Below are 27,188 nucleotides of genomic sequence, written 5' to 3'. Positions count from 1 at the left end.
TATTTAATTGAAATTCATTTCTTTTCTCAGAGAAGAAAAATTCCTTCTTAAATAAATATACATACTACTACTTTAGTTTCACATCTTTGTTTTGTTTACCAAAACGAGTACCACGTGACTTAAAATGTGGTCAGATTTCGAATGTGGCGATATTTTCGAAAAGTTACAGATGATGAAAAAATATATATGAGTATACAAATAATGAGTTGTGGACTATTATATTAATCAGTTATCTGTTAAAAATAATATGGAATCCTCTGACTTTCCTGACGAAGTGGCTAAATTATGTTACAAACATTTTAAAAAATTGCCAAAAAAGGGAAAACCGCAAGGGATTAGAGACTGGACATTGCTTGCTTGCATTGCAATGAGTAAAGAATATCCCAAGCGAAGTAAAATTACCTAAAAATTTTTTTTGACCAATTACACCTTGATACTGCTAATTTACCATAATTAAAGGCATATTTGTATAATTATTTAAAATTTCCGTGTTGCAACAAAAAGCGAGTTCAACAATACTTTATTTTCTTTTAATCGCTTGCCTTTCATTTGAATATAGTGTGTAGTAAGCATTCATTAAATTACGTTGATTAAATTTGAAGGGAAAATTATTTCGATTCCAAACTTTCTGTCAATAAAGTAGCCCCATCTTTTTAAAAATTTCCAATATATTGTCTGTTATTAAAAGGGATCCTTGGTAATTTCTTAAAAGGATATTGGTAATTTCTTGGTACATAATATGCACACATCCACAACATAAAGTTAAGCATGAGTGGTTATAAAGGAACAACTAATCTGACAAAAGATTATCTGCCAACCCTATATTTTTGGCTTTATATTTTAGTTAAATAGTTTCTTTAAAAAATGATTTATAAAAGTCATTTCAATTTGTAAATGCATATAAGTAAAAAGAGCAAATTGATCAGGTTTTGTTTTTTTAAATAATTTTTTTTGCATTTAGAAATCTTTTTTTTAATTAGTTATTTATAAGAATATTGAATACTTTGATTAATCAGTATAATGTCAATTTTTTTCTTGATAAAATGCTCCAGATTGTCCGATTATTTTGTTTTAAGTAAAAAAAATTGTGCTTAATTAAAAAATAGATAAAAAAAGAATATTTTATTTCTAAAAACATTAATTTCTGAAGAATTTTCCTTTGTAACTTTTACAGAATGGGATCACCTCATATTAATACTTGGTGGCAATATAGTATTATAATTCCTTTATATATGATTTATTTGTAGTACTCTCATTGCATTGCTCATGGCATGACAAAAAATTCAGTAAAATCAAATTATAACAACCAAATTAGAGCAGAGAAACATAATATTGTTTTTTTCTTGCTATAATAATAATTCCAGACAGTTCATATCAAAGCCAATGAGAGAAAATGAATACATTTTTAAAAAAGACAATGAATTTGAACAGTTTCCTATAAACGATGCAATTAAAGTTAAATTATATAAAAATTAATTTTCATTCTTATTTGGCTCCTCAAATCATTGGAAATATGAAGGTACCACATTTTCCACTTTTTCCCATGTTAGAAAAGTGATGAATTAAAAATCAATAAGATAGGTAATTTCACTATATTACTTACAATTGGGAGAATTGTTCAAGTTATTATTTTAAAAATTAGAAGAAAAATAACAAAATCTAAATATATCAAATCCTAAAATTTTAATTTTTAAAATTTTTCAGAAAAAAGTAATTAGTTTTAAAAAAATGTTCAATAAATTACATTACTGAGTTCAATAAATTACATTAAACAAATAAATTCAATGTAAATGATAATTGTTTCTCTTGTATGAAAATGCATCATTTTTTCTGATAATCAGATAAACAATAATCTAAATTATTAAGTACCAGATGCTAATGAAATAGTTTTAACTCTATTTATTCAAGTTGAAACTATTACAATTTTCCCCCATTTATTTGCTTTCTAGTATACAGTTCATTGTATTTCAGCTTGTCATATTTTCTGTGCTATTTTTGTTTGTTTGAAAGATGAATAAGAAAAGTATTTCCTTACATAGCAAATTTTCAACTATGGGCAATACCATTTGTGGAAAATATAATAATTGCAATGAGCAATAATAGTTGACAATTTCAAAACTTTAAAAAAAAAAAATCTCATTTTTTACAAAAAGAATAATGCATTTCATTTGAAATAATTTTTTTCTTAAACTTAAAAGAATAAGAACTATAAAAATAAAAAATGCTATATTTGATAATATGAAGTGCTTTATCCCTTGCTCCTTGTTAACAAAAATGTAGCCAAAGTTTTTTTGTGAGATTATTAGATCTGTATATAGACTGACCTCTGTAGCTTAGTTTTAAAATATATTAAAAAATTTGGGAGCTTACATACAAAAATGTGTATGATTGTGTATGTGTGTGTGTTTATTTGACCAAAATAGAAGTTTTTTTAGCTATTCATTTTGAAATAGTTTAGACTTATGCATTTTTTTAATAGTATATCATAAATAGTATATATGTTAAAAAAAAATTCACAATTCTTTAAATTTGTTGTTGTTGTTGTAAGAAACACAAACTGGATATTTTTTCTTCTAGGTTTGAAGGTCATTACATTAACAACAGGTACAAAATGCTTAGGTTTTTCCCAATTAAGTGACAAAGGTATATCAGTTGATTGTTTTATATTAAATTTGTAGTTCTGTTTGCTACATTAATTATTACTATTTGTGGCTATTAATTCCCATTTTTTAAATTCTTTTTTATACTTCTGTAAAAATTTATTTCTAAATCATTTAATTTCTGTATTGTAAAAATAATGCTTCATATTTTAGGGGATGTTCTCTTTGATAGCCATGCCGAAGTTCTTGCTCGAAGGAGTTTTATTAAGTAAGTCTAATCACATCTGATTATTTAAAATAATTCAGTTTAATTATTTATGGAATAAAATTTAAACAAGTGATAGAATAAAAATTATATGACCTGGATATCTTATATGTAAATGATAAATTATATGATATTTCAAAAACAAAAGTTATTTTTATCAATGTTGACTCTATCTGAAATTTTGGATAATTAATATATATTTCAGATGCATTATTTTTTGAAGCTTTTTTTTTAATTTATAGAATATTTATTAATATTTCTGAAAATATATTCTTAATGTAAAAAATATTCCAAAAGATTAATCTTGTACAGCCACCCCCACCCCTATTTTAGGCTTGATTATAATGTAATATTTGCTTTAAATATCATTAGGTTAATCATTTTTATTCACTAAAAGTGTAAAATGTTTATAATTTCATATCTAGCATATAATTATTGGATTCAAAGATATCTAGTGTATAGACCCATTCTGATTAGATGTTAACTTTATTTTGTAAATATTTTATAAAACATTTTAATGCCTGATTAGATTTACTGTTTCATTACTTAAAAAAATATAAAAAGCTAAATATAAATTGCTGGTAGTAAAAATTTTAAAATGCTATCATAATTTATTTATTATTATTATTATTATTTCATTCACTAAGAATGCCTACCAGTATATTTTAAATTATCGGAATGCTTTGAAAATCATCTTTAAGTGTCATTTTTTTACATTTCATTTCCATATGTTGATGAAATAATGAACTGCATTAATTAATTAGTATGTTTTCTCTATTTTTATTTGCTTATTTCAGATTCATGATGCATCATATGCTTTTAGTGTTGCATAAAAACGATTCAGAGATTTTGACTTATAACGAAACAGATAAGAAATTTAATCTTAGGCCTGGAATTGCTTTTCATCTTTTTGTGAGTCATGTTCCATGTAAGAAAAATTATTTACATTCTTTTTTTCAAATTACTGTAAATAAAACATTATTATATTTACATAATTAATTCTGTAGTAACAGAAATTTGAAATTTTTCGAAATTTTTCAAAATTTTTATACTTATATTTCATTATATGGTTTTTGATGAAGTTTAAACTTTTTTTTCTTATTATATTAATCACTTATATGTATATTAAACATTATAAAATGTTTAATAATGTTCTAGGAAAAAATTATTTTGACATAATAAGAAAAAAATTGTGCTTTATTATCGTTAAGTCTGTAATGGTAAGCAGTATAGCATTGTGTCTTAAGGCCCGCATCTATCTATTTCAGAATTAAATTTCATTACATTAAAATTATTGCTTTATTAGCAGTTTGTTTTTTGTATGTATGGAAGATTATGAAAGATTTCAAGTATTGAAAATAATATTTTTAATAGTTTTTGCTTTGAAATAATTCACACATTACTTTTGTTTACTTATTTGAAGTGCATGATGATAACTAGAGACAATTCTGAAATGCAATAACCTTGATTAAAATTTGCCTCTTTGTAAAAAAGACTTTTGATCATTATGAAATACATCCAGTAACATACTGAAGATAAGTTTAATGCATTTAATTTTTATTTACTGAATAAGTAAATATGTTATTATCATTTTAATGTCTTACTTTTGGTGTCATTTTCTGTATTTTCATGAATTAATTTAAATAAATAGTAATTAATCATGATTTACAGGTGGAGATGCTGCTATATTTCCTAAAAACCCTGAAAATGAAGAAAATTCTGGAGAACTTGTTCAGGGTGATTGTGAAGAAAATCCATCTAAAAAGCTGAAACTGGATATTTCAAATGAATTAGACAACTCCAACAATAACTCATCTTATGCTGTCCATGATATATACAGGTTTCTAATTTACAATTATTTATTATCTTAAAATTAAAGTTTATTTTAGTTTGTGTTTTATTTCCTAAGTTGCTGTTTGAATTTAGGAAAAATTAATTTAAATTCAAAATAAAATTGTACAAATTATATGATTTTTATTTTAAAATAATCAGTAAGATAACTTATTAATATCTATTTAGATATTCAGAAGAATCCAACAACAGCAATAATTGTTGTTGGATAGTAAGAAAATGAACAGGTGGTTAATTTTTTCTATATATATAAAATATCTTGTATTCAAAAATATTTTTGTGATATATGTATTTCAATCTAAAAGCAAAGCCATATAAGCAACAAACTAATCATCTATGTTTATCTAATTATAAATAGTGCAAAACAGCTATAAAATAAATACATAGATAAAACAGTCTTTTTTTTTTTTTTTGTAACTTTGTAATAGGAAATTGTTTTCTTGCTAATCACATTTTTTAATTATTACATCATATTGTTCCATAATGCAATAGGCTTTTTATATCTGCAGTATATTAAAAAATTTGCTTTTGTTGCATTTAATCCATGTTTATGAGCCATTGTAACATCATTTAGCCATTATTCATATGCAACCCTGCAGTTGTCAACAACTTTTATTGTTTCATAACTTATCATTTGATTCTTTTTTTAATTATAGTAATAAAATAGTGGTATAGAAAAATGCTGATTATAACACAAAAATCATTCAAAGAAATTAGCAAAATGTTCAATAGCATTCATTAGTGTTGTAATCGAACAATTTGCTCAGCATAAGTTCATTCTTTATCTGCGAGAGTGTCTGATCTTGACTTTCTACCTGAAGAAGCGATAATTGGTGGTGAGGATCAGTTGCCCCACCCTCTTCAGCAAGAGACTATGTGTTGCTCTAGCAAAAATCTTTACTACTTTGGATAAGTGGTGTGGAGAGCTGGATATTAATAAATATTATATATGTTACTCATTTAGAAATAATCTTTAGGAAGTGAAAAATAAAACTGTGCAAATTATATGATTTTTATTTTAAAATAATCAACTGGAAAGTCTAAATCAAATTACTATTAGAAGCTGAAAAAATAAAACTGAACCAATATGAATGCATTCAAATTCTTTTTCTTACTTAAAAATGCAAAGGATGTAAAACAGAGATATAATAAAACAAAAAACTTTTTGCACTTTCCTTTGGCAAGAAATAAATAAGAAATAAAAAAAAATGTTAAGATACTTTTTCAAGTCAACTTAATCTTTGTCTTTCCATATCCTCATAAATATGATTTGTTTTTCAAATTATAAAATTAGTTGGTCATTTGAAAATTAGTTCATCATTAGTTGGTCAAACAGTTAAGGGGAAAAAAAAAAAAAAAAAAACCTGATAGATTAAGGTTACAGATATTTGAATGTATTTTATGTTTTGATTCTGTGAACTCATGATATATACTCTAACATTTTCATAATATTCTTGTTTTGAATTGCAATATGTGTTATATTGTTAAGAAACTTGTTCTAACTTGGCGTGGGCTGAATGACAGAACGCTATGAACTAAAAGCGACAGTTTACAAATTAGTATCCGACTGCAGGCAAGTTGCCTAAAAATTGTTTTGTTCTTGATTTACTTTCTGTTATTTCTCATTTTTCTTAAATGTTCTTATACTTTCTGTATCTTTCTAAATCTGGAAGATTCAAGTCAATTTGTTTTGTGAATAAAAATAGATATAAGGTTTAGTTCCTCGAATAAATTCTCGAGTTGAGATTAGCAAGTGTTATTTTTGACTTTAGTTAACTCATATTTTATCTATGCTAACATGACAATATTAATGTTTGATCAAAATAAATGTATAGAAATATATATGGTTTTATTGTTCACATTTTATTATTTAATGATTTAAATATCTAGATGAAATAATTATATCTTTTAACTTAAAAAACTTTTTTTATTAAGAAGTGGTTCTGTACCTAATCTCCATATCTCTTATTACATTTTGGTGGTTCCCTTCCCCAAAAGTGCTAAATATATCAAAGCATTTTAGTTTTGCTGGTGTTAAACATGGCTATTACAAATTTCACTTCTTGATCAGGATCATCTGTTTCTGGTAAGCTTCATGGGCTTTAAACTTCTGTATGGGGAATTTCCTAATGATCAAGTATAAGTTCAGATGTTTCCCATGTGGAATAAGATCCTGATACTTATTTTGCATTCCCATCAGTTTCATGTACAATTTTCTGCTTTCATGTGGTCATGAACTAGAACTTTCTATAAATATAGGGAATGATCACAATTCTTAAATATCAATATCAAAGTATTTACTCATATATTTATAAATTTTAGTTACTTAACTTTATACTGCATAAAACTAAGTAAATTTTTTCAGAAAACATCTAACCTTTTTACTACATTATTTGTATATATAAAATGCTAATATATGTGGAAGAAAAACCACTATTATTAAATATTTCTGAATGGTAATATTCAAAGATAATGCATCACTATATAAACTTTTGAGACTGCTTTATTAAACAATTTTACATATGTATTTAATTAGTGCTTCGCTTTCATGAAGCCACAAAATATTATCAAAAAATACTATGAAAATGGTTGGTTTTCCATTCAATCAGAGGAAACAAGATACAAAACAAGTAAAGAAATAGGCACAAACAGGTGCCAAAATAGATTCAACTATCATTAGATGGGAAATTGCAATGATTTAATTATTCCATATTAATTTATTAGATTGTCAGCAGTCTTTGCAAACAAGTTAGTCACCAAAGGTAGCAAGTATATATTATTTTACTTAATGCACCAATAAATTGGTATTTTTTTCACTAATATAATTATGTTTAAAGAACAGGAGCTAAATGTGTTGATGGTGATGTTCAAGACCCTAAAATGCCTGGAAAAGATTTTCATGTCATAGGTGCACTTAGAACAAAACCAGGGCGCGGTGACCCTACATGGTCTATGTCTTGCAGTGATAAAATCGCTCTCTGGAATGTTTGTGGGATTCAAGGTGCTTTACTTTCATCCTTGTTAGAAGCACCAGTGTATTTGTCATCCATAATATTTGGCAAGTAAGATATGCCTTTTTAAAAATTTTATTTGGAATTGCATTATGTTATGAATTGTTATATTTTGATATAATTCAAACTGTATTTATAAATATTCTGAAATTCTACCTTATCTATTTACTGTTTTTGAAATTTTCTTATTTGATATTACTAATAAATGAATACAGATGATTTTTAAATTAATCAAAAAGTTGTTTTCATTTACAATCTGTAGAAGTATTCAAATTTTTTAAAGGCCATTTTGTTTGTATAGCAGTTATTATCTTCTGTATTTAATTTACATTTTTACTTTCTCCTATACAAAATAATTATCCAAAATTTGAGCTATAAGATTTTGATGAATCTGCACATTTTATACAATCCCAAATTGGAAAAAAAAAAAAAAAAAATTGAAATTAACTTAGTTGCTAATGGTTGAAAATTGATAGTTGGACGTCTATAAGTCTACTCATTCAAATGCATATTAACACTATAACTTTAAATGTACAGTAAGCTAGATAAATGAAATTTGGAATTTTGTTTTATTTCATGCCTTGCTCATCAATTTGACATCTTTATTAAATAAGTCAAAGAGAATGTACTGTCTATGTAATTTTGTGAATCTTAAAGACAACATAAAAAATATCAAGCTGCATAGAAAAAATTCAAATTGCTGTTTAATACTGAAATTATAAATTTATATAAAATTTAACCCATAATGACTTAAATCAAAGGGTTATAAAATTTGTACTTGATATTTTTCTGTACTGTGCAAAACTTGCTATGCTAAGTAAATAAAAAATTCAAAAGGGGAATTTTTTACTTGAAATGTTTTTTCCTTTTTTTTTCCCCCATTAAAATAAATTATTCTGAAGTCAACCTGGCATCTTTATGATTGTTATTTATATTAACTAATTACCAATTATCTAACTGCCAGTTTTATTTTCATATAAATTATTTGTCTAACTTTTATAAATTTTTCAAAAGCAATTTTAAGCACAATTTGTAGTGCTTAAACTGTGTAGTGCTTTTAAGTGCTTTTTTAAAGCACAAAAAGTTGTGCTTAAAAAGTTGTTAACCACATTGCATCTACCTGTTGTTTTTTTTTAAATTTTTTTATTGTAATGAAATTGCAACCAGTTTTATTGTTTTATCAATTATCTCATTTGTGCACTCTTACCAATATTATAGTTATGATAAAATAATTGATTTCAATTCTAAAGTAGAATTTTTATTTCTGCTTTTATTAATATAGTAATGTTTTTTGACTTTCATGTTATAAATTATCTAATGTGGATATCATTATGAACTGAATATAAAGGCTGATACCATCAATCCATATGAAGTGAAGATAGATCAATCAAGTCTAAAATGCTATCATGTTATGATATCTCAAAATAGAGAAAACTTATCTTGAATTTTCCTTTAATTTTTTCTTGTACCAATTTTAGATGCCCATTTGATTCAAAAGCAATACAGCGTGCTGTAATTGAAAGAATATCTGATGTCACCTTTCTACCTTCTCAATACTACATCAACAAGCCTATGATATTTCAAAGCACAATAAAGTTTGAATTTAGTAAAGGAAGTATTGAAGATAGAATTGACTGTCCTTCCATAGCTTGTCCAATGTGTATGTACTTTTAAAATTCTTATATGCATCTTTTAATATTTTTTCTCCCTAATATGCATTTGAAATTTTCATAAATTATAAGGAAATATGCAAACTTTTCTTATTTTATTTGATTATCTAACCATCATGCTCATCTATGTGGTTTATATCAAATTATAATATAGGATTGACATAAAATAATATAGGATGTTTAGAGCTTTGTTGTGAAATATCTGTTCAGTCAGAAGTAAACAAAATTTGTCTACATATCTCTTGAATCATAGAATTTCAATTTAACAAAAAGTTTTTTAAATAAAAAACTGCTATCATCTGCAATAAAACATTTTACAAATACTTAGCTATTTATTTATTCAAAATTATTGAAATCACAATTTCCACAGTAAATTTTATTTTTAAATTGTGGTATATATATATATATATATATATATATATATATATATGGCTCAATAAGTTCTCAAATGTAAAAGAAAAAAAAAATGTTTACATTTTTTTGGATTGCATGTTTTGATGAAAATAGTAATGACAATGACATAATGATAACTTTTCATATTTCTAGCATAATGCGACTTTTGGTGTCACTAGATTATTGATGTTTCCTTTGCAAATCACATTTTTAAAATAATCTTACTACCAGAAATTACAGGAAAGGATATTGGATAAATGTAGTAATTACCTGTAATCAAGTGAACTCATATTCTATTAGGTCATAAAATCTTGTATACTTTTTTTTTCTTTCAAAATGCTACATCATGATATCAACGATCGTTTTCTTTAAATTGATTCCGCCCCCTCTAAATATAAGCCCTTTTGCAGTTGATGATAAAATCTTTAACTATCCCTCACCCACCCTCATAAATTGAAATTCCTTGGTTAAAATAATATTTATATCAAATTTGGTTATGTTTGCCTGAGCATATTTTGATAATCAAGTTTCATAACCCTCATATTATTTTATGACTATTTAGAAAATTTCAATTCAAAAGGCTTTGTAAAATTCATTAATATCACAAGTACTCTATAAACTCTTTATTGATTCAACATTACATATTTTCAAAACAAGTAGGTCTATGTAATATATTGGCGAAGGCGACAAAGCTGTTAGAAAATTAAGCTATTAATGAAAATTTTAATTAATTTCTAATTAATTAAAATAAAATTTTAATAAAATTAGAAATATTTTAATAGTTTTTTTAAAGTTATATTAAGCAAATTAAAATTCTGAATTTTGGGGAAAGTGAGTGGATTATTGAAAAATTCATAGAAAGCATCTTTATAAATAAAAAAAAAAATCATAGAAAGAATTTTTATAATATAAATGTATTGTATTTAGCCTCAGAAGTGAAATGTAATTCTGCTAAAAATAATTAAAGTTGGTTATTAATTTTTAATGTTGGGTTTATTATTATTATTGGGCAATGTACTTAACAGTGCCTTTCCTAAAATTATGTTTTTTTATATGGAAATGGTTCTTTTAAATGTAAAATAATAATAATTTAGAATTCACTGTGTACACATTTTTTTTTTATCTAATCATCTAAAAAAAAATCAAGAGTTATTTTTAGAATTATTTTACCTTTTCTGCAATAATATCAAAATTTTACATTTTACTTCTAGGAATAACAACAACTTGAAATATTCTATTTTATTAAGGATTATTATTAAAGAAAAATATTTTTTGTGTTTAGCTATTATTTGGTGTGACATTCCTGGATTCCTTGAAGTTGCTGTCAACGGAAGAAAGCAAGGCTTCACTAAAAAGAATATTAATAAACCATCGGCTAGGTAATTTATTGCAGTGATTTATTAAAAGAGATATCAAGATTTGCAAGTACTTTCATGAATTATTTTTAATATGCTCTTTTAATGAAATTAATATAATTCTGAAATTATTTGAATTTTTTTATATGAATCCCTAATTTTTGCATTGCCAGCAACATACAAGGTAATTCTAAAATATCTGAAACAAATTTAAGATCTGGCTGAAGAAACTAAAGTAAGCTGATTTTCTTTTCGAATTTTTTGCCTGACCATACCATTAAAGTGGTAGAAAGCAACAATAAGGTAATCACTGATTAGATTTTTCGTGCATATTGCTTATGTTTAGCATCTACAATTCTCATATTTACATGCATGAAGTATATACATATTTATCAGGCAAGATTCTCTGTTAAAGTATTGTCATAAAATTACTTATAAGGATCATACTGTTTATCTAGCTGGTTGAAGAGAGTAAACATCTTTCTACAAGATACATTCTAATTCATTCAATGTACTCTGCATTCATGTAATATTACATACTGCTAAAAATAATTCAAACTGACAATTTACCAAAGAACTGTCTTCAACCTCAATATATCAATCAAGCATGTACATTCCTTTACAAGTTCTAATTACTAACTATTTCTGTTTCTTCTACATTCTGTTACATTCTTACAAGATATTAAAATTAGCCAGCATTTATTTAAGATTTATTATGTATAAATGCTATTCAAATAAAAATTCCTTGAGCTGCAAATATAGCTCTAGAGAGAAAATAATAATAATAAAAAATTATCTTTAGAATATTTGTAAAATCAATGTTTTAATTTCATTAATATTAAAAATTATTTTGTAGAATAAACAATTACTCTTATTTTGGGAAATAATTTAAAAGACTATTTAATCATGTATTCCAGCCTTTCTTCTTATCAAAAAAAGCATTTCAATATTAATAAATATAGTCCTTTCAATACCAGATCATGTCAAAAATTCATTTTCTGACTTTTACATTTATTGTTTTCAGGGATCGAATCCCATTTATTTTATAATATATTGCTAGGTTATTGTCAAAATCTTTAAAGATTTATATGAGGGCTATTTTAAGATGAATTTCAAAATTTTTAATTACAGTCAGATAACCAAGATGAAAGTTGCACTGATAGACCACTTTGCAAACCTCCATCAAATGGTTTTCAAATTCAAAAACCATCCTAAGCCATTAACAATGAATTTCAAATGTGAATTATTGGATATTAATACATATTATCTTGGTGCATTATTGCCTATCTTATTGACCATATATTTAAATGATATGATTTCTGTCTTCCAAAAGTTATTCAAAAAGTTCGGTTAATGAAATGAAAATAAAAGTATTATTATTTTTAAAAACACCACAATTAAGTCATTTTCAAGCATAAAAAGATAATTGTCAAATAAGATTCAAGTGCTTATTTGTTTAGGTTATGATATTGAGTTGCTATTTAGGGTTTCCACTTTCAAATCATTATCGTTTTCTGTATTTTTTTCAATAAAAAAAAAAAGTTTGTAGTTTTATCTTCAGTAATTCAAAAGTTATCTAAATTCAAAGATATTGATTAATTAAAACTCACTCTGTAGATGCTAAGACCATCAAGACAATGATCTTTCATAGTCATCACCTATTGGATCAGAATTCTTTATTTTCACTCCACTGAAGAATGAATTTGACATTTAAATTAACGACAACTTTTAATTTAAATACTGAATTTACTGAAAAAATCGAATCTTTACCAAATGAACCAACTCTTGTGTTTGAGAAGAAACATATGGAACTCATGTTTTTGGATGTGCTTATGATAATTCCAATCATGTTATTAGTTTTTTTATCAAAGATATTTAACTTGATTATGTATTGAAATTTTTGTTAGTATTGAATTGATCAGGGTTTTACAAATTATAAAGCATATACCACCTTTGGTATATTATTTTGAATTTATACACACTAAAAAAACTTTAAAGAATGTAAAATGGCATTGTTTTTGTCTTTATGGAACATGTGTGCGTGCAATATTTCAAAATTTAGAAACCTCCTAGTGTGGTTAATAAGTTCCATATTGTTATTAAATTTTGTGAATGAAATTATTAAGGAAAGTTTTAAATATTATTTAAACTGCCAAACTTGAATAAGCATGAAGTCAGTTTTCCATGGAAAAAAAATTGTTATAACTTATACATTAGCAAAGACTTTAAATAGTGTGTGTTCATTCTTGATAAGCATAGTGATTATGTGCCTTCTTATTTAAAATTTGAATAAGCAAGTCAATAAGAATACTGTTTGTTAGTAGTCACAAAAAAAGCTACAAAAATTCATAGAATCTTCAATAGAAATTATTATTTGAAATTTTCAATATTACTAAAAATAAAATATGTTTTTCTTTTGGGAAAATCGATGTTTGCTTTTTTTTCTTCATAAAAATTAAATGTATTTTTTTAACATTTTATTATAAAGAATAAAACAAAAATTACATTACTCATATACATTTGAATATTTACAGTGAAATAATTTATATTTTGTATTATCTGCTTTTATGAAAATGTTAAAGCCATCTAATAATGTAATACTTCCTTTTAAAATTGATTTTTTTTTTTTTAACATTTTTAAATGATTCTATGTCTTTTGTATATTTTCATGAAAAAAAATTTCAAGAGAATATTTCTTTTGATGTATAAAGTAGAAATTTTTTTTTTCATATTGCATTAAAGCTTTTGATCTTAAAATCTATGTATTTTTACAGAGTCAGTATTTGTAAAAGTATGTTACTGGAAAAGTTTCAAGAAATTATTCAAGTGATGTCTGAAGATTTTACTCAGTAAGTAAAAATATCTCTTTTTATTATATATATGCTTTTCCTAATATTAATATATAATATTGAAACAGCTAACAAATGATAATTATATACATGTGCTAATATATATAATGCATTTTATCAAAAATTAGAAATGGTACCTGTAGCTCCATCTGCTTTTATTTGGTTTTACTCTGTCTCTCTCTGTATATATATATATATTACTGAAACAACAAAGGTAAACATATATCATTTTACATCGTCTAGATTTTGAATCTGTACATTCAACCCCTTAAGATGCTTTAGAACTTTCGACACTAATTTGAATGACACCAATGCACAAGCATTTTGGGAAATTTATTTAAAGTAGAGAAATAGCATATAAAAATAAAATTTATGTTACTGATTTTTTTTTTTTTTTTAATTTTACAGTGATATGAAAAACTTTTTGTGCAATATGTTTATAATATGTTTCTTAGCTATACCAGAAAAATGTATAATCAGTTAATCTTTCTAGGTGAAAAGGAACATATATACCAAATTTTGTTAAAAGGTATGGTGTTGTATTAGTTCAAGCAAATTAATGGACATTCAATATATATATATTATGAGTATATATAACTGTACTTTCACAATATAATGTATAGTACAAATTCTATTGTGAAAGACAGCCTTTGAAAAATCATTACATTACTTTTTATTATTACCTGTTTATTTTCAATTAAAGCATTTTAGTTTTTTACAGGATATTAGTAAAAAAATACATAAAAACGTTTTAAAGATATAAAAATATTTCAAATATCGTTAAAAAATATTATTTATTTAAATTCTACATTCCATCAGATGACTTGTCTTTAAAAATTTTCACCATTCTCCAAATAAATTTTTAAAATTCAGTGATGTCTGAGAAGATCTTTTAAGTTCTCCCCTCTTAATCAGTCTATGTCTTTCACTTATACAAGATGTCCCAAAGAAGTAGAACAAAGGTTTATTTCCTTAAATATCACAATTAGATACATACCTCCAATTGCAAAGTTTCATTAAATAACACATTTCTTTCTGTACATGTTGAAAAGTGCTTAGATTTTGTTAAATAAATATAATTTTTGATTAAGTTGCAAAAATTAAATTTTTACATGGCCCCTCATAGTAAAAAAAATCATCTATGAGTACAGGTTTTTTTTTTTTACACACAAATTTATAAATACATGGTTTCCTTTTTTCCATTTGCAAAATTTGCTATTTTTATTAAAATAATATTTTCTATAACTCAAACTAAGTTTGAACAAATCTTTTGTTATATATATATTAAAAAAAGGCAGAATCATAATGCATTTGAAACAATGCAATGCATTCATTATCTTTCATTAAATTTTGAAAAATTATCAAATAATACATTCTTTGAAGTGCATAAAAAAGTTTAAAATGAATCCTTTTGACATCTGTAAAAATTACATCCTATTTACATGATCCAGTTCATCACTTATAACATTTAGATAAACTTTTTGAATTTGTCAGCAAACATCCAGTTCATTTGTAGGAAGTATGTTATACACTGAAGAACATAAGTAAACCCTCACAGGTCCTTGTGAACTAATCATTCTATCCGGTTATGATTAGGAGAAGCATTGTATAGATGTGACTACTTATATAGAAGTAATGTCTAAGGCCAGAGAGTTTAAAATAATATCAATTCAAAACTAATTTAACGAATAAATTGTTTCTAATGATGAGCTTCTAGTATGAATATATTCATACAAGTACTTTCATACTTCTATTATAGAAGTATATTCATACTTCTTGTATTTTTTGTTTGTCTAAAAAATCAACATTTTGTTTGGTGTCTCCATCTCAATTAAAGCAACATAAATTCTTGTAACTTTCAAAGTATTGGTCTGAATTATATGTCTCAGGAAAGGAAGATTTGATTTGATTGAAATGGAATTTACATGTAAAATATTCTAGGTATATATAGACAATACAATTTTTTTTTCCCTGTGCTGTTGCATAGGTTAAATTATTACAATTGAATATTTCAAAGTGTGCTTATATATATATAATAATTATTAAGAATGGATAGACCATAGCAACAATGAAATCAAGGAGAGCAAAATATGAAAAATACAATAAGAAGTCGCATATGCAAATTTTCTTTTCCACACTTGTATGTTATCTGAAGATGCTGATAAAATAATTTTCAAAGTGAATATTTTGGATACTTATGGGAAGTTGCATTCTTTCAATTTTTTTCCAGCCTAAATCATCAATATTTCGAAATATTCCTCATTACTGATTTTTTTTTTTCCCTGAGAGAGAGAGAGAGGGCTTAATATCATGCATAAAAATTGTGAGCAAAGAATTTTAGTTACCTGCTTGGTATGTACTATTTCTCTGAGTTGAGATATTTCAATTTATCAGGTTTCTCTTTCTTCTTAATAAACTCACCATTGTCACTATCAAATCAATCTAAGTAAACAACCTGATTAGCATATTTATTTTAATACATAACGATGGAATGATTTACAAATAGATAAATATTTGCAATCCTAAAACAAATATTTCCATCTACAATTTTAATGTAGATGGAAACATTTATATTCATAAATGAATGTAAAAAAAAACATTTTACTGATTTACATTTTTATAGTATGGGCAGGCATGTTTAAAAAATATAATTTTTTAAAACCTTTTTTATTTCTAACAATCCTAGAGCCAGTGAGTTTTCATACAACTGCCTACCTTTGTCATTGAATTTATATATCTATTTAAGAAAATAAACACTTTTTTATATACTTTTTATACATTTATTAAGTCAGTGTTTTTTGCAAATACTATTGTTTAATTCTTATTGTCTTCTTCCAGAATGCCAATTGAAGTCAAAGATAATTTTACTTATCTGGATTATAAACACATGGCAAAATCATATCAAGAAGCAAAGAGTGTATTTTGGAAAATATTTAGCACATGGAAAAGGAAACCTGATAATTTGCAAAAATTTATTGTATTAAGAAAAAAAAAATGAATAAATGATGTTAAAAATTTGTGTGTTATCAAATAAAAATATTTTTTAAAAATTTCAAGATACTTTTATTTCAAAAAAATTTTTATATACAAAATAATTATTAATCTTTCAAAACAATACATTATGTTGTTCTTAATAGAGGTACAAAATAAAATGCAACTTGGGGCTATCTTACTATAATACATAAGGCATTTTTATAAAGAATTGGTAAGATAAAATTTCAGGAAATTTCAAATAACAAGAATAAAAAAGTTTTTTAAAAAAATTTAATGGCTTGAATATTTAAGGTCTCTGTACGACTTTTCAAATGCAACCCCAACATATACTACAAACTGATGACAGAAAATTTTCTAATTTAAAAGCATAATGTAGTTATGAAAGAAAAATGCAATCTTAAAATTCTCTTTAAATTGAAATTAACATACATATGGATTGATTTTACTTCTTAAATCTGTGTCTTAAATTACATAATGAAGTTCATAGTTTTAACATGAATGCAAATTTCAGCAATAGGAAGATAAAAAAAAGAAACAAAAGTCTTTGTAACAGATGAATAAGTGTGAAGTTTCTTAGGCAATATTTTTGAAAAAAAAAAATTACATCATAATATATTATTAAAATTTTATGACATTTGTGCATGTTAGTATGGGAATGGAACTATGTGAATACATACTCAAAAATATATAGAAAAATATTTATTTGTACAAAAATATAATTATTAAGGTAAATATTTTATTATTCCAATATTAAGAATCTTGAAGATGAAACACTCATTTGACCCCACTCTATCCATACAACTAGACAAGTTTGCATAAGTAAGAAAAATACTGGATGTATAAATAACAATATACTTATGACTCAAAGCAACAAAATAAATGTAGATGATACAGGGATGGAAATACAGACCATGGATTTTGTACATAATTTTAGGTAAAAGATTAATATACTCATCCAGATAAAACTTAGAAATCTTAAAAACATTCTCAAAACTTACAGTACAGTAATTAAATACATATTTGTCTTGCTAAAATTCAAACAGTTTAAAATGTGCTTCTGAAAAGCACATGAATGAAATTAACTTGATTCATGGTGATGTCTATGTGACTTTTTTGATTTCTTTTTCTTATGACTTGTTTTGTGATGTTTGTGCTTCTTTTTATGTTTCTTTTTCTTGTGTCTTTTGGAACTTGAATCAGAATCGCTTTCTGAATCACTTTCAGAAGAAGAACGATGAGGTGATCTTGACCTGTGGTGCCTGGAAGTTTTTTTTTTTTTTTAATTATTAAAATAAAATTTGACTAAGATATTTACACAGTATAAGTTTGAGTTCTGGCATTAAGATACAAACGAAATTCACTAATACAATTAATTATGTAATTTTGTGAAAGACATTTATTAAGAAGAACAAGTTTGTTCATGGGACTCCATATCTAATATTTATATTAATTCAGTAGTCATTTGGTTGATGATTTTATTTTTAAATTTATGTAAATATCGATAGAGAGAACAATAATTTACTATCCCTTCAACATCCCTTAAAATATTTTAAGAGCAAATTTTTAATCATTTCATTCAAACATAATAATCAGAATAAAGATTTTAAAAAATTTATATATATATACTAGCACTACTCGTAAACTGTGTTGCTGTAGCATACATTTAATGAATTTTGAAAGCAAATTGGAAAATGTTTTCCACTACATAACTGTTTAGTAATTCCAATTATTCCTTCATGAAATACATCTTTAATTCTGATTTCTAAACATATATTAATACTTTGATTAATTAATAATCTGGTCTTGAAAAAAAAAAAGAATTCTCATTATGAAAAATGTTTATTTTCTTATCTTAATTGCAGGATATGTTATTGCCAAATTAAACTTAAAAAATCTTAATTACTTTATTATATACTAGCCACCTTTGGCGACCAGCCAGTTCGTCAATCTTAATGCACATTAAAATTTTAATAATTAAATATTTTATGGAATTCCCATTTTAATTTCTTCTTCATTAAAATACTTTAAAACTTCAAATTTTCATAATCATATAATTTACTCATAATATTATAAAGGCCTTCAGCCATACTGTAATATGTATCTCTCTCATTTTCTGTTAGCTCCCATAGAATTTATGCTTTAAATTCAAGTGGAAATGATTAAACTGCAATTAATATAATAATATTTTTTTACTGAAATGAAGCATTTTTTTTAAATATGAGTACTGAAAACAGGCTGAGTATTTAAACCTTATGGGCACTAAAGAATATTTTTTCTTAATTTATATAATATCTCAAGAAGTTTTCAACAAAATTTTCTCAGATTCATCATGAACAGATCGATTAATTAACAATGTTTAGCTTTAAATGCATCAAATACTAAAAAAATAAACAGAATCGTTTGAAATAATCTGTCGAAAACATATTAAGCCTTCAAAACCAAGTCCGTATCCATTGAAAATAGTTGTCAACAATCAGAACACAATGCGCATGCGTGAATTTTCAACGCCAATTATGGTAACGCAAATGCGTGAATTTTCTACTCCAGTTGGGGTAACGCTATGCAGATTAGAAATTGTTAATTTCCTTTATTCTGTTCTATTTTTATTCAAGAGTACTTCAGAATGAATCTGAAAGATCGATTAATTAACAATGTTTAATTTTAAATGCATCAAACATTAAGAAAATAAACTGAATCGTTTGAAATAAGCGGCCGAAAATTCGTTAAGCATATGCTCTTTAGAGTGGGAAAAAAAATTGAAACCTTACTCATTTGGCGGTAGGGAAATGAAAAGATCTTTTTGACGGGAAAGTTAGTTTTTAATTAATAATTAAAATTCTAATTAAAAATTCAAAAAGGGACCCCAGGTGCACATTCCTGATCCCCAAGGTATGCATGTGCCAAATTTGGTAGCTGTAGGTCGAGCGGTCTGGCCTGTAGAATGCCAACACACACACACAGATACATTGAGCTTCATATTATAGATAGATGTATGAATGAACAGTATGACAAAACAAGTTATAAATATTCAAAAGAATTTATTAAAAAGACTTACTTTTTAGATTTCGAATGCTTTGAAGATTTCTTTTTCTCTTTTACTTCCATTTTCTTTTCTTCTTCTGCAAAGAGATAAAAACATATACTGAGGGACATTTTTAAATTAAATACGCAAGATGCCTACTCTATCCAAGGGCCAGTAGCTAATTTTTAAACCATTGCACAAACAATATATTTTTAATTGAAAAACTTTAAATGACATAAAAATTATATTTCTTATAGTTTCTCATTTCTGTTAATTATATTTAGTAAGATATACTACTTAAGACATTAATATTTTAAATAAAAGAAGTTTACTCTTTTGTGATCAAAACTGACTAAATCATTATTTTTAATGATTTTAGAAAATTTTGATAATTACCTGAAGGAAAAGAATCTAATCAATGAACCCAGTTTCCTTAAGTTATTAATCGTTCTAAATGAATGGTCATTATTTGCTCTGAAGTACTAAAATTGCTCTTTTAATTAAAAATTTTATTTCTTAATAAGAATTTCTTAGTAAAATAATTAATGATATCCCAGCTGAATTATATAAATCTCAGTTAAGAATTTTTACTTCAAAAGAAAGCAATTATAGCAGTAATTCTTTAAAAGACTCATATTCCCAAAAAACAATCAATACATAACATATTCCAATAACAGCTACAGAAATAAAAAAAAATCACATTAATCTAAAAAAGAATTATTTAAAATTGTTAATGTGAATTCAAATTTTACAAAAAAAGTTGAAAATCTAAATTGCTTAAAGAATAAAATTAGATGATAGAGTGTTTTTAAAAAAGCAAAATATAGAAGTCTATTGGATATCAACATTTCAATAAGAATTCAATACCTACAGTTTCACAAATCTACTTTCTATACATAACAATTAACAAAATTGCCATGTATTAAATCGGAAACCAAGTAACTTATAATAAAATTGATATTAACAACTTAACATAAGCATAATTTTGGGAAAAATTCTTTGTATCTTAACAGACATTAATCCATATTTTATTCTACAGTAATAACAATTTTTTTATAATTAATTCAGCTTCTTTGATACAGCACAGGTTGCTAGTTTGAGTGTTATCTTTATTATACAATGGTTAAAAACTATGAGATCTGCCCTAAAATACTCTACTTATAACTTTGAAATGAAACAAATATCAACTAAAGTTAACTAAACAAATGGCCTTGAAAAAATTAGCATTTTAAGAACAAGCAAGAGCAAAAAGAATTCAATAAAAGAATATATATATAAACTTTTAATAATCTGTACGAAAAAAAAAAAAAAAAAAAAAAAAAAACATTGCTTAGTAACCACTAAATATTTTCAGCAGTCAGTATTTTGAAACGTTTTCATTTTGGAGAAAAATTGGATATTTAAGTTATCCTTAAATTCAATTTTTTCTGAAATAGTAAATTTTTACCTTAATTAAATAATATTTACAGTAAATAATAAATTATTTTAACTGCAGAGATTCAACAAGTTTTTTTTTTTTTTTTTTATTGAAAAAAGAAACGCACAAGTTATTTGCTGATAATTTTTAGGGAATGATCAATAGTATTCATTTTTCCAAAAGTTAGTTAAGCTCAAATCTTCAATGAATTCCAAATCAGCATCTAAAAGCACAATTTTTTTTTTTTTTTTTTTTTTTTTTTTTGCACAGGACAGTAGATTTAGAAAAAATTAGTTTGGACATCTTTCAGTTAAAAAAAAAAAAAAAAAGCTATATTTGTGGTGACAAAGCCAATCCTCATTCAAACAGAGAACAAAGTCCAAAACATTAATAATATCAATGTTGTTTTTAAGTATATGTACTTTTGTTTCCCTTTCCCTAAATACACTTCCCAAGGAGTTGTTTTAACGTTAGCCTTACATGACAAACATTTCATGCAAAAAAAAAAAAAAAAAAGGACATGCAGATGAATGAATGCTACAAGACTACTTCAAGATCAACTTCATTGTCAATAAACTCTGTTTGAATATAATGCTTGATACATCTTTTATTTGAATAACATAATACCTTATTTACAAAAAAGCTCCCACTCAAATAATACTATGTATTACCTCTGAGCTGAGTTAAAGGAGATACAAAGTCCTCTTCAGATTCAGAACTGGTACTACTAATGTCTAGCACAATATCTTTATCTGGATTGATCTTCAGAAAATTTCGGCATTGATAGGTAAAATGACCAGCTAAAATAATACAAGAATCATTTATTAAATATTTGAAGGTCATCAGTTAGAAAAAAGTGCAAGAACTATATATATATATATATACACACACACAAAAGTTGTAGCATCATTTGAATTTTCAATTAAAACATTTTAGCAGTTTAAAAGATAAAATAATACATATAAAAAAAAGACACTGAGCTTTGTCCATTTTGAATGAAAATGAAATGCATCTTTTAAAGGAAAGCTTAAGAATGTTTCTTTCATAGTTTATTTTTTAAATATAATGCATGATAAACTACATCCACAAGTGGCTTGTAAATATTTATACAGAGGAAAATGAAGAAAACAAATTACTTATTTCTTAACATTTATTAAATATCTAATTTTTTTGCAATTGGAATTTTATCAAATATACAAATAAACTTATCTGTCTAATTTAGAACTAAAAAAGGTCAAGTGAATTCAATTATAGTTAAAGTCAAAGAAACAGAACTGATTGGTGTCATTATGATAATTCTGTGATCAACTAAACATTTGTATATAAATTATATTCTACAACTATGAAGAACATAATTCATATTTTTAACAAGAAAGCAGAATTGTAATATCTTTTCTAAAAATATGGTGGCACTAAACAGAAAAATGCACAAATGCAATGAATCGACAGTGCATATTTATATAACAAAAAATTATATATATCGTTTTAATTAGAAAGTAAAGATAATAACTCTTTTAGGATATTATTTTAGTATCAAAATTTAAATATATTATTGATAAAAACATCACTATTGTAATAATTCTATAGCCATTAAAACACATTCTTTCAAACTAAGGAATAGAGATTTATAACTTTTATATAAAAACAAAAACTTTCATTAAAATTAGAATATTATAAGTTAAACAAAATTATAATATAAATGAGTAGCAACATAATGATGCATCAATATGATCTATTTTAATAATCAGACCAAAATACAAGTTGTTAAAATTAGTTACAAAAAGAATGAAATTATCAATTTAAGATTAAAAGTTATGCAAATATATATATGAAGCAAAAATTAAAATATATCACAAAATCAAGTTTATGATGTTAAATATACAAAGTTAATAGTATACACAATAAAATACAAAATTAATGGCTACAAAATATTAATCAAAATTAAATATCTAATGTATTCCTTTCAACTACACTACAGCTCACTGATAAGACAGTAATGTTTAAGCCTAGTTTTCTTTTGTCAGTAAGTGGAATAATACTTTAAAATATATTTATATATTCTTTAAATCTCTCTCTCTTTTTATGAAAAAAAGTCAGTTGATGTTTCACAATATGTGGTAGTATGAAATCACATAATAGCAAACAAAATTTTTTTCAAATTGAATTTTTCATTACGTACTTACACTAAAACATAGAATATAATACAACAAAATGTGAACTGTGTTACTTACGATATCCACACTTTTTACAAGCTGGTCTTATGTTATCTACTGTCTGGTTTGTCAATCTGGCCATTAAATCTAAAAAAGATTTTAAAATGTATTTTATAAAACAGTGAAATCATTGTCTTTTATGCTAACAAACATATTGGCAAATTTCAAAAGAAAAAAACGAAGAACTTTTTTTTAGGAACCAGCTTTAGCTTATTCTTGAAACAGTAATTTTAATATCAGTTTATTTAACAGTGTACATCTATTAATCTTTGGATTTCTATAATAAAAACTAGAAAATCTGATAAAATGATACTAAGTTTCAGAAAACATTAACTTGTTGATTATCTTTGTTCTTTTTTTTATATTGCCTTTTAGAGATTAACCTACAGTTTATAAAAAAAAAAAAAAAAATAGTTATTGACTATGTTTACAAATGATATGCAATTATGCCAGTTAAAGCAAATCTTTTGCTAATGGCATGTAATTAATATACAAATTGATTAAAAGTGTTAAGGATTTTATCTCTCTCACACTCTCTCTTTGCAGCCTACAAACCTAGATCTTGTTAATTTGGGCTATATGTATAATGTAACTTTTTATTTATTTATTAATTTTTAGGTTACTGCAGTTGATTAAAAAAGCAAAAAACTATTCTGGCTATTTAAGTAACATGTTATAAATTTTATTAAAAGCAGAGTTTCTGAATACCAAATTTAAATATTCTTTGTGGGTTTTCAATTCTAAACAAAACTCTAGAACTTTTATGAAAACCCAAAAGCAGTTTGTATCAGTTGTCAAAATGTGAAAAACTCTACCACATATAGAAACCTTACAGAAGAATCACAGAAAAAAAAATTACACTTTTCAAATTCAAAGGTTGTTTTACTTAATACATTTTTAGAAACAAGAAGCTGAAAGAAAAAGTGCAAGGCATTATATAGTTCTTAAAAGTTCAGCTCAGAAATTTAGAAAATAAATTTCATTACATTTAAATAAAATTTTTATAGTTTAATTCATCCAACTACATTGACATTGTTAAAAATAAAATCTAATTCATTAAGAATACCTGCTGTGATTATATAACTTAAATTAATTCTCCATATTGAACTTCATATACAGAGAATAAATATTTATAAAGGATGGAAGAAATACTTGATAGTTACTTTAAATGACTAGTCATTTAAATAATGAAAGTATTAAATCATGCTTTACATTAAATTATCAAACACAATCATTAAATAACTTATATTATTTGTTAAAGTATTTCTGTATTAACTGCATAGTATTAGCAAACTTTGGACAAATCTGCATGTTACCGATGAATGCAATGAACAGGCTAACATAATATCTTTGAAAATAAATTGCTGATTGGAATAAACATGATATCTTTGACAATGAATCAGTGGCCTGCAGTTAATACATAAATATTCTTATTAATTAAAAATACCCTTAAAATAAAATGCCCTTATCCATTAAATAAAAACCATGTAAAAAAAATATCCTAATTAATTAAAACTCAATTACATAAATATATAGAGAAATTTTTTTATTTCCTATGCAAATTCTAAAAAATTATAATAGAAAAACAAATTACATATATACCAGAAACAATAATATTTTCACAGAATACAGAATAAACATGTGATTTATCAAAATTATCTACCAATACAAAAGAGTCTATCAGCTACTGAATGAAAAAATATTTTCCATATTAAATACTTCTATTTCTGATTGCTACTCCAGCGTTAAGACAAAACTGGAGTAGCAATAAAAATGGAGTTTGTTTGAATTCTATCTACTACAGCTATTTGTTGTTTGCTAAGATCTAATAGTAATCTTAGCAAACAACAAATAGCTGTAGTAGATAAAATTCAAACAAAAATTCGAAATTTTGTTAAATCTTTAATATCTCAATTCTTAATAACATTCATGTTATATCATTGAAAACATGTAAAAGGGCAAAATCCTGAATCCAATAAAAGTTTAATGCAACTAATAATAAATAAATAAATAAAATGAATTTAGTAAAGCTACAGGTAATCGAAACTAAAATAATAATAATAACAATAAAATGCATCAATCTTCACTTGAAAATTATTTCAAAGGAAAAAAAATCAATATTTTGAAACCAATTCTCAACTGTCATGCAAATTCTTAGGAATTATTAATGCCTGATAAAATAATATGTGTCACTATTTACCTTTCAAACTGTGATCCATGTTTTTCTATTTGAGAGAGGATAAACAAAATTTCAGTGAACTGTTTGATGAATAATGGTAAGTTAATTAAAATTCTAAGATATGATCACACAAAAATGCATATTTTTCATGATCAGAAGGAAAATATTTACGAGATATTTCAATATTATAAACAATGTGCTAAATTTTTCTTATGTTTATGCCGTCGTTCTTTCCGAAACGAGTCTGTGATTACGAATCTCACCAGGGACTAATTCTCGGATCTACCGATTAACTGAGACTTAATTGCAGAGGACTAATTACTTTGAATTTTGACTGAAAATGTTTTTTTTTTTTTTTAATTTTTTTTATTATTATCTGTTTCGAATAAACTTTATTCCATTCACTCTTCGAATTTTCAACATTTTTTTAGTAAATGAACACTGTGTATTTGCAGTTAAATAGACTGGCAACAGATGAAACTATAATGAAGTGTGCAGAAATTGATGAAACAATATAAATTTGTTTGAACTTTTAATCAACTTCAGAAAATTTCCAATAAATTATGCCATTACAAGAAATGCATTTTCTATTGATTCAGTTATTCTATTCTTATTTTCTCACCAACCAAGTGACGAAAGGGGGTTTGTGATCTCTTTCCTTCTTACTGATTTTCCTCACGAGTCGATGCTTTTTCGGTCGGCAATATTAGAAAAGCCAAATAAAAATGGAAAGGGCATGATATTTTATTATTCATTACTATTACATGTAAATAAATACGATTGAAGTAATTAAAAAAAAGGCAATAAAATTTTATTTCATATATTGGCATTTTTCTGAAATATATATTCATGTTTTATTGAAACAATCAAATTATTGAAAGTAAAACATGTTGCCTCTGCGAAGTGACAAGAAGTGTGTGCAGTGAGGAGAAAATGTCTATTTTTTAACACTTAACACTTGTATATAATGCTCGTGTCGGCCAAAATCATTTTTTCAATCAAAATAAATAAATAAATTATTTTTATACAGGGGAATCGACTGTTTCCACATTTTTTTTCAAATACCTTTCGTCTTAAAAGAGTCGACACATATCAAATCAATTAATGCGAAATCGACAAAGATGAAAGGGGGTGTCACAAGCAAATGATATATGGAAAACAATTGCATAAAAATTTGTAAAGTTAACGAGAAAACAAATGGTGATTGGAAAATATCATTCGCAGAGTTTGTTAAATATATCATACGTAATTTTTAATAAATAAATGGCGCGTTTATTTTCGTTAAATTATAGCAATGTTCCGAATTATATATTTACCAAATGGCACACAAAAAAATGGAAAATCCGTTGAATTTTCAGCTAATAGAAAC

At 24.9% G+C, this 27,188-nt stretch overlaps 2 protein-coding genes across 2 annotated transcripts; one reads left to right on the top strand and one right to left on the bottom strand.

The window, feature by feature from the left end:
* Positions 1–106: 106 nt before the first annotated feature.
* On the top strand, positions 107–17,328 carry LOC129987759 (tRNA-specific adenosine deaminase 1-like). Its single transcript, XM_056095699.1, has 11 exons — positions 107–392; positions 2,578–2,643; positions 2,814–2,868; positions 3,663–3,793; positions 4,537–4,705; positions 7,554–7,778; positions 9,206–9,387; positions 11,073–11,169; positions 13,920–13,994; positions 16,833–16,982; positions 17,280–17,328. The coding sequence occupies exons 1-11, from the start codon at positions 248–250 to the stop codon at positions 17,326–17,328; spliced, it is 1,344 nt and encodes a 447-aa protein (XP_055951674.1). The 5' UTR covers positions 107–247.
* Positions 17,127–26,067, bottom strand: LOC129988506 (protein SREK1IP1-like). The gene is made up of 5 exons (XM_056096753.1): positions 25,841–26,067; positions 23,659–23,727; positions 22,099–22,227; positions 20,044–20,107; positions 17,127–18,247 (listed from the first exon to the last, which is right to left on the bottom strand). The coding sequence occupies exons 1-5, from the start codon at positions 25,857–25,859 to the stop codon at positions 18,067–18,069; spliced, it is 462 nt and encodes a 153-aa protein (XP_055952728.1). The 5' UTR covers positions 25,860–26,067; the 3' UTR covers positions 17,127–18,066.
* Between the last annotated feature and the right edge of the window lie 1,121 nt (positions 26,068–27,188).

Source organism: Argiope bruennichi, chromosome 10 (genome assembly GCF_947563725.1).
Source record: "Argiope bruennichi chromosome 10, qqArgBrue1.1, whole genome shotgun sequence".
NCBI classification, from domain to species: Eukaryota; Metazoa; Arthropoda; class Arachnida; order Araneae; family Araneidae; genus Argiope; species Argiope bruennichi.
This window is presented reverse-complemented; position numbering and strand designations above follow the sequence as displayed.